Source organism: Hydra vulgaris, chromosome 12 (assembly GCF_038396675.1).
Source record: "Hydra vulgaris chromosome 12, alternate assembly HydraT2T_AEP".
Lineage (NCBI taxonomy): Eukaryota > Metazoa > Cnidaria > Hydrozoa > Anthoathecata > Hydridae > Hydra > Hydra vulgaris.
Genome location: NC_088931.1, coordinates 10,042,334 through 10,052,500, shown reverse-complemented (window position 1 = coordinate 10,052,500; position 10,167 = coordinate 10,042,334). Strand labels below are relative to the sequence as shown.

Here is a 10,167-nt window from a genome sequence, read left to right as displayed (position 1 = left end):
AATTCAAGGTGATGGAAACGATTCAAGTAAAATTTCATATGCTTGTTTAGATCTATATCTAGAAAGCAATTCTAATCATATCTGCAGAATATTGTGGTTGATCTTTTGCTTTATAATATATTCTTTTATTTATTTCATTAAGAAGTTTTTTTTATTAGAAGAAGCTATCACTTTTATGTACGATGCAAGATTTTCTGGCATACTCAAACTAATTAATTTGCTAAATGACCTTTAGTTAACCATGGATTAATTGGAACATTATTTCCTTGTATTGCAAAGGTACACATAAACAATGATTAATTATTAGTGATTTAAGAACCAATGGAAAATGTGTTAAAAGAACAAATTTTAAATTGTAAAAAACAACACAAATGAGATGTTTTTAAATTGAAAACCTTGTGGTGAATGTTTACTGTTTTTTACATTGACATTTAAAAGTTCATAAATAAAAATCTACAACTGATTTTTGTCTAAATATATGTATAATACATTTTGTATTTAGGCCCAAGAGTACTATTTTGTTTGTTTTATTTCTATTTGTTGCTTTAACCTAAGTATTCGGAAAAACCAACTTTTATAATTGAAGGGCTAATTGTGAAACAATGACAAGCCGCAAAAACAAATATTTCAGAAAAATGACTTTTAAGTTTTATTTAAATCTATAAAATCAGCGCTTACCTATTATTCTCTCAAATTTATACATCATAAAAATACTAATGGATATTATATATTGGACAAAAAAAATAAATAAAAATTGCGTATACTATTTATGATTATAAAAATGATAATAACTCATTTTTGAAAAACGTGTGGCTTGTTATTGTTTCGCAATAAGCCCTTTAATTCAAAACTTTCTCAATTTGAACTTGAACCAGTTTTAAAGTCTGGAGATGATACTAATATTTCTAACTATAGACCTATTTCCATTCTTCCATGCTTCTCGAAAATACTAGAACGCATTATGTATAACAAATTATACTCATATTTAGAAAAAAATAATATTCTCTATAACAAACAATTTGGCTTCAAAACAGGGCACTCTACTGATCATGCAATTCTTCATCTCATTCAGATTATTTTTCAAGGTTTTGACAAAAACAAGTTTACTTTAGGTGTTTTCATAGATCTTAGTAAGGCATTCGACACTGTTGATCATAGTATTTTAATTACAAAATTAGAAAACTACGGAATCAAAAATATAAACATAGCTTGGTTTAAAAGCTACTTATCTAATAGAAAACAATATATTTCATTCGGGAATGAAAAAACTAGCAATATGTCAATTACTTGCGGCGTTCCTCAAGGATCTATATTAGGACCACTTTTATTTTTAATCTATATTAATGATTTAAGCAAAGCTTCTAATATTCTAGATTCTATTTTATTTGCTGATGATACAAATTTATTTTATTCTCACAGTGATATAACAACATTATTTAAAACGGTCAACATTGAACTTCTAAAACTAACCGAATGGTTAAATATGAATAAGCTTACAATTAATTTAACTAAAACTAATTATACTATTTTTCATCGCCTCCATAAAAAAGATAAAATCCCTCTTGCACTTCCAAAACTTATTATTGGAGAATACATCGTAAAAAGAGAATGTTCAATGAAATTTCTTGGTGTAATTCTAGATGAAAACATAAATTGGAAAGACCACATAAACATGATTGAAAATAAAATTTCTAAAAATATCGGATTACTCTATAAAGCAAAACCATACTTAGATCAATCATGTTTGAAATACATATATTACTCATTTATTCATTCCTATCTGAATTATGCAAACATTGCCTGGTGCAGCACCAATAAGTCAAAGACAAAAAAGCTATTTAGCAAACAAAAACATGCAATTAGATTATTATCAAATGCACACCGCTTCTCACATTCTGGACCATTGTTCAACAATCTAGAAATATCAAACTTGTACCAAATAAATATATATCATCTGCTAATTTTTATGTATAAAACTAATAATAATACAATACCAAATATCTTCAAACCATTATTTAATAAAATTCAACACAAGTACATGACTAAATATTCAAGTAACAACTTTGTACAACCCAAAACTATATATGAGTCAACCAAGTTCTCAATAACTATTAGAGGACCTAATGTATGGAATAAGATAATTAGTAATGATATTAAAACACTTAAAACTCTTGAACAGTTTAAACAAAAGCTAAAACTATTACTTTTAAATAATGAAAAAACAGATAACTTTTTTTAAATCTACCTATAAAAATGTTATATTTAAAAATTATCTATTAGTGCATGCTTTGTTTGTCTGAAAAGATCTAAAGTCTTTAATTATATACATTATATTCAATTATATTATGAAAAAGTATGTATGTGTATGTGTGTGTATATGTATATATATGTATGTATGTGTACGTGTGTGTGGGTGTGTATGTGTGTGTATATGTATATATGTGTGTGTATGTATGTGTATATATGCGTATGTGTATGTGTGTATGTATGTATATGTATATGTGTGTATGTATATGTGTATGTATATATATATGTATGTATGTGTGTATGTATGTATATATATGTGTGCATGTGTGTATGTATATATATATATATATGTATATGTGTATGTATATATATATATATATATATATATATATATATATATATATATATATGTTTATATATGTGTATATGTATATATATATATATATATATATATATATATATATATATATATATATATATATATATATATATATATATATATATATATATATATATATATATATATATGTATGTATATATAGAGTCTTCTGATTATAAATTAACCTTTATGTTTTCATTTTTCATGTTTTCTTTTTATGCTGTTGGTTTTGGTTTCCTTGAATGATTTATTAAAATTTTACTTTAATGAATAACTTTGAAATTTGAATATATATAGCATTGCATGACCGTAAGTTAATCTTCATGTTATTGAGAATAAACTACTTCTTTAACTTGTATTAAAATCAACTTTGAAAGACTTTAACTATTTTGTATTTTATATTAACTTCTTTGAAACATTTTGCTTTTTTCTCTGATTTTTAATTTTTAATTTTAGTTACAATGTATTTATATAAATGTCTAGAAAAAACAAGGGACTTGGTAATAAGGCAAATATGTCTTCTTCTCGTCCTTGCCATTTTTATATATATTATAAAACACGGAACTTGTAAATATTTGTACGGCTAAATAAAAGGAGGAAAAAAAAAAAAAAAAAAAAAAACTTCTATTTTTCCAAATAAAATTATATCATTCTTATATTTATAATAAAAATTTTATTATAAATATAAGAATGATATAAATAAATGTTATAAATGTTATTAATATACTATATACTATAAATATATTATATATTATGATATAATAAATTATGTTTTAGTTTTTTATTATTTCAGATTATAAATCGAATCATATCGTCGGAAAATTCACAAAGAGATGCAAAACTGTTTATGGAAAATAAAATTCCGCCAAACGGTAATTTAGCTTATTTTACGCCAAACGGTAATTTAGCTTATTTCTAAAAGCGAAAGAGTAGAGTGTTTAGAAATGAAAAAAGTGCAAAAACATAAAACTATTAATTTTTATAAAGATCATTTATGTAAAAGCTGGAAAAAATGGTTTACCGCGTTAAAATTTTTGAAAAATAGATATCTTTTGTAAAAGGTAAGAAAAACCACCCATGATAAACTAGACCACTTATTTAAGACTTGATAAGAATAACAAAGATGTTTAAAAACTTTAGAGAATTTTTTTTTTTCCATTTACAACTACAAAGGTAAAAAGTTCACAGAGCTTTTATTTACAATTTAAGAAAGAAGTACCAAAACAATTTTAAAAAATTATCATGTGACAAATGAAAATTAGCCAACTAGTAAATCTCAAAGAACGATAAAAACAAATACTTCATAATAACTTGTTCTAAAACTTGGTCATAAAATCAGACTATAAAAATAGGGAGAAAAAGGAAAAAAGAAAGGTACTAAAAAGCTAATAACTATATATACACATACATATAAATTGATTAAATCATACGATATCATTATTGTAAACTGTTTCTGTATCATAATGTATGACATAACTATATAATAAAATTTATTATAAAAAAGCAACATTCTGTTGAAACTTGTATTTGAAATTAATAAATTGCTTAATGCAATCAAATATAAAAGCGATGTTACCCTGTTCAAAAAATTCTGGAAGCTCAAAATGGTGCAGGTGTAAAAGCAATAACGAATTAATTGTATTGAAATTGTAATTTAGTTCATGCATTTAAGTTCAAAGCTTTTGTTCAAAGTTCGAAGATTAATATTGAAAAGTTGTTTTATTTTGTTGATAGATAAAGCTTTGAATCAGTAACTGAGTCGTATTTTCTTTCTTATGCTTTTGAATTAAAAAAATTAGCGACAGTGTCATTATCATTATAATTAGTGACAGTATCATTATCATTATAAAAAGTGACAGTGTCATTATCATTACAAAGAGTGACAAAGTTCGTGAAGTTATTCTTAATTTATTTATTTTTTAAATTGAAAATAAAAATAGAAAAGTACACAAAAAGGTCTTGATACTGATTTAGTGTTAGTGGAGAAAACACTTTGTTTCTTCACAGGCTATTTTTAAAAAATAATTATTTGTATGATTTGTACTTTTTTTTAGTTCCATCTGTATTAATATAATTTTTTTGTTATTTTAATATTATAAGATAAAGATTTCATGCTAATCAACAATATATTACAAGATATTACAAGCTTAATTTCATGATAATCAACAATACTTTGCTAATTTCATTAGTCAATTCATTTATTAATTAAGACTTTTTGCAAAATTTTGCACAAAATCTTCTTTTTTTAAATTAACTGATGTATCTTTTGAAACCCAACCTTTTGAAAACCAAATCCGTGGTTCAAATCCCACCTCTGGGCATGTTTTGCTACATCGGTTAGGAAGGAGGCGGTAACTTCCAATTAAATGCTTTTCCGCGGTAATCTGTGATAAGACATTAAGGTCTTCTTGGGGCACCTAAATAAAAACTGAAAAAAATTACAGTAAAACGGCGCTCATTGAAAAAAAAAAAAAATTCTCAGCAACAAATTCTAATATATAAAAAGATTAAAGAAAAAACTTTAATATGTACAAGTTGTCATTATTTATTTAAACATTTAAGTGTTATAATATTTTTTAACATTTAGAAAAAGTAATTTTACTTCAAATACTTGAAGAATGGGATAGAGAATATTATAGTGATGAATGTAGCGATGGGATCGTTCGAAAAGAGGCTGTACCCATTATTACAAACTGGCTTAAAAATGCAACCGGCTACGGTACTATATGACACAGTTATTTCTACTTCAGATTTCTTTTTTTTTAAATTGTTTTTTTAAGTAATAGAGTTCAAGTCAATTTACAGTTATCATATTTATCAATTTTGATTATTTTTGCTATTATTTTAATAATTAATACTCTTATTATTTATTCAGTTTGTTATTTTTATTTATTATTTATTCAGTTTGTTATTTTTATTTATTATTTATTCAGTTTGTTATTTTTATTTATTATTTATTCAGTTTGTTATTTTTATTTATTAAGCAATTATTATTTTATTTTTTATTTTTAATATATTGATTTTGTTAATTGATCTTTAATATATTCATTTTACAAATTTTTGAAATTAAAATCTTTATAAAACTTTTAGTTTTAATATTTGTTTTATCTTTACACAGTTTGTTGATTTTATTTATTGGTCCTAATGTATTGCTATTGATTCTATTTATTGATCCTCATTTAATGTTACTTTATTTGATATCTTAGATGTTGCAATTGCACGAAAGTTCTTGAGTTTTCTCACTGCACAAAAGCAAAAAAGAGATCTGGACACTAAGAGTGCATCTAGAATGCTTACAGCGTCAAGTAAAAGAAAGGTCAAAACTCCTAGGGTTACAAAGTATGGTGTTATCAAACCAAAAATGCTCTCTAGTGATCAACTAATTACTAGGTCCAATACAATGGGAATGTTTCAATTTTTCCCGCATGGTACTGGTTTAAAAGGAACAAACGGAATAACTCAAACTGCAGCAAAACCACATTCTACACGAAGAGGTAGCCTTTCTAGCAGACTAAGGTACAGTGCGCATATGCAAGAGTTTTCAGACGACAATCCAACAATAAGATCTTTAACAAGTGCTCGTTCCACAATGTTTGAAACTCAATCTAATCATCTTGCTCCAGTTAATCCAATAATTGCTCACCATAAATACAATTACTGTGAGCCACCTGTTAAAGCAGAAATTGAAATGAAAGTCGAGGATTCAAATGAAAATAGTTATACAACACGAGCTCATCATAAAAGATTTTATTTACCTGAAGCTGAACCACAAGAGAGTGTGGACATGTGTGAAAAGGGGCCAGAAATACGTAGCATTGCTCATCATAAAAATAATTTTCAGCTTATTTCAGATTCAAATAATACTACAGATGAACCAGTTTTGACTTGGGCTGGAAGAAAATGGCATCACAAAACACTTTACGGACAGTACGATTTTGAACAAAGAGAGTCTATCGAAAACTATTCTCCACGAAAAATGCATCATAAATTTAATTACGAATTACCAACTTAAATTTGGAAAGTATGTGAATATATAAAAAAGCATATTTACGTAATGCATAATAATATTTTATTTTAACATTTTAAATATATTAACATGGCTGAGGCGATAAATTTTGTCTCAAACCCATAAAATGAAAAAATGTTTTTTTGGTTTAACGAACAAACCCATAAACTTTAAAATATTTAAACTTTTAATATAACTTGATATATATGAAAAGATAACAAAGTTATTTTTTTTAATTATGTTATAAATACTTTTATTCGTTTTATAATAAAGAAACAACGAAGTTTCTATTTTAAACGTTTTGTAATAAACAAGCTTCGGAGTTTCTATGTAAAGCGTTTTATAACCGAATTTTCTATTTTAAACGTTTTATAATACACAAACAGTGAAATTTTATTTCAAAAAGTCTTCTTTAAATTAAGCTGTGACACCGTGCGGGAACTTATTTGACTGAGGGCTGATTAAAAAAAAAGACTGATTAGTAAAAGTTAAATAGCTTTACTAAGATTAAACGGGACGACTAAGTAAGCACGAATTTCAAAAGTGCAAACTGGCATAAATGCAAATGGCGTAAATGTGAACTGGCGTAAGTGCGTCAAAAGAATTTACAAACATAGGCATAAGTGCCAATAGGCATAACTGCAAATCAATTGCAAAAATTGGCACAAGTGCGAACTGGCAAAAATAATTTGAAAAAATTGCGAAGCAGTTGCAAACACTGGCATAAGTGTAAATCAGCATAAGTGCGAATTGACATAAAAGCTAAATGTTAATTCACACCTATGTTAACATTTGCAATTTTATTCAGTTCGCACTTATGCCAATGTTTGCAAATTCTTTTGGCTTACTTATGTCAGTTCGCACTTATGCCGATTCGCACTTATTCCAGTTTTTGCTGTTTTGCACTTATGCTAGTTCCCACTTAATCACTATTTCACACAACTGTTTCGCACCACTAGTTCACACAACTGTTTCGCACTTAAGCTAGTTCCCACTTAATAATATTTTGGAGTCGTTATAAATAAGTTAAGTGTATTGAGGTTAATTAACTTTTTGATAACTCTTAAAATGCTCGTAAAGTTAAAAAAAAACATTTTTAACTGAGATTTTTAATTTAATAGAAACAGTTTGTAATTAAAAAAAATATATACATATATAAATCTTTTTGCACTTATTAAAAACAACGTTTAATTTCTTTGAGTTAAGTTTTTTTATTAATTTTTCGAGTGTGGAGTAATGCAAAGTTCTTTAAAAAATATTTACCAGAGTTTGGCATTGTTTCTTTGATATAGATAATCTGTACAGCTCTGCAAAATAGAAAGCTGTTGAATCAGAAATACTCTGTAAACTAATTTATCTTATAAAGAAAGAAATTTGTAGCAAAAAAAATGACCATTGAGAATCAGTGTCAAGTGGAACAGTTGTTCCTTCCTTATATATAGTATTTAAATAAGTTCCATATTTTTTACAATAGGTAATTGTATCATCTCCTTTTGCTTCAGTGGAACTACATGTTGAATACGTACTTTTTCAATAACTGGCGGTTGTAAAATAAGTACCACCTGACGTAATTTTCCATAGCATTTTTTTATCGGATCAGAAGAAAATCAACCTAAAATTATATGTTTAATTTCGTTTCATAAAAGTTGCTAGGAAAAATCAGTTAGGCCGCGACAAGTATGTGAGAGTGGATTACTTTCATCTCTTGTAAGCTGGCAAACTTGTTTACAAGATGTTGGTTTCATATTTCAGCCATTGTTGCAATGACAAGCAATTTTTTCGAGTTAATTTTATTTGAAGATCTGATTACATTACGGAAATCATCCTTATATCTAAGATTCGCACCTGGGCGTTTAACATTCACAATTTTCCTAAAATTCCTGTAATCAACTACAAAAAAATATTAGTACCCTTAACGCTTACTTGGACTACATTAGGATGATTTTTAAGAGCTGCAACTGTCTACAGTTCACTAAATACTTTTAAATAAGTGCTCCTTTTTTGCCGTTCTATTGCTTTAGGATTTATTGATTTGTTTCAGTCAACTTATAACTCATAACAACAGTATAACTTTAATAATTGTTTTTTTTTTAGTATTTATAAGTTAACTGAAATTTTCCAATTTACAATGTAAGTAATTTCATTATAAATAAACTGCAACTGACCTAGTTTTTCTATCAGCCAACTGTCTCTAATGCATTTCAAAAGATAGACAAAGTCAAATAAAGTATAAATTCGATTTCGACGTAACCAAGGTTTTAACTTTATTACCATCAGTAATATTTGCAATTACTTTTCTATTACATATAGAACTTTATATGGAAGTTACAATTAGTTTGCTTTGTCTAGTTGAAAGTTTGTACAAAAACTGTAATTTTCATGAACTTTACTCTCATATCTTTTTTTATAATTAAGCAAGAACCTTGAAGTTTTTTGCATCAATTAGTTTGACTCGACCTCTTTTTAACGATATATAGAAAGTACCAAGTTTTATATAGCTTCACTTATATATTACTCATGTCTTGAGACCACTATTGATAATAAAAGCTTGCCGCGGAAACGTTTTTTCGAAAGAAGTTTTTGAAGGTCAGTATTCCTAAGTACCAAAGCACATCAAACATGTTTGAAAATTTTCAAATAGATTAAAAAAGGGATGAGGAATCTAATAGAATGGGAACCTTTTTAACATTTATACATGATTTCTTAGTTTTTAGCGTTTAAAAACATTATGATTGGTCTATTAAAAAAACGAAACACTTTACTTACAAAGGTTTCCTGAAAAAAAAAGCAAATATAGCTTTTCTATGCAAACCAAGTATTCATTTATGTTTTCTTGAAAAATGGTACTTAAGAATTTTGTTCAGAAATAATGTGTATTATGCCTTTTTTTTCCTTCGTGTATTGTTTATTTTGATTTTCCTTCGTGTATTGTTTATTTTGATTTTTGCGAAAAAATCAAAATTAACGATACACGAAGGAAAAAAAACGAAGGAATTTTCAGCCATTACACACTTGATTTTCCATAATTAAGTAGGAGAGGTTTTATAAAAAAAATCATCAGTTTTTCCAGTGTAAAAAAATGCAATAACTCGGATATCCGAGTTATTATTAGATATCTACTTAACTTCTAAACTTGAAGAACCCTCATTTTTAAAAATCTTTTTAAGCTCTACACAACCATATTAATCATGTACAAAAATTTAGAAAAAAAAATTATCTGGAATGGCTAAAAAAAGGTAACTCGCTATATTTTGTCCAGAGTTAGCAAGGGATACTCGTAAATCATTAATTTTTTTCCGATACTTTACAAAGAAATTTGTATACAGGTATTTTACAATCTGAAGACTTTGAGCAACTGTTTGGTACATAGCATTTTAAAGACACCATAAATTATTTAATTCAAAGTTCTTTGAAAACAGTCATCTATAAAAAGTCTTGCTTTAATAATAAAGAAAAAACGAAGTTTTTATCCTAAGGTAGTACTACTCTATGGGGGCGGATCCTGTATTTTTTTGTCTTTGAGATTTGAGCAAAT

At 26.3% G+C, this 10,167-nt stretch overlaps 1 protein-coding gene across 1 annotated transcript in view; it reads left to right on the top strand.

Moving 5' to 3' along the window:
• Positions 1-6,868, top strand: part of LOC100206708 (uncharacterized) — a 9,849-nt gene extending 2,981 nt beyond the window's left edge. The window contains exons 2-4 of the mRNA XM_065811710.1: positions 3,420-3,498; positions 5,214-5,345; positions 5,833-6,868. Of these exons, the coding sequence (XP_065667782.1) occupies positions 3,420-3,498; positions 5,214-5,345; positions 5,833-6,638 (1,017 nt within the window). The 3' untranslated portion in view covers positions 6,639-6,868. The remainder of the gene's footprint in view (positions 1-3,419; positions 3,499-5,213; positions 5,346-5,832) is intronic.
• Positions 6,869-10,167: the final 3,299 nt, after the last annotated feature.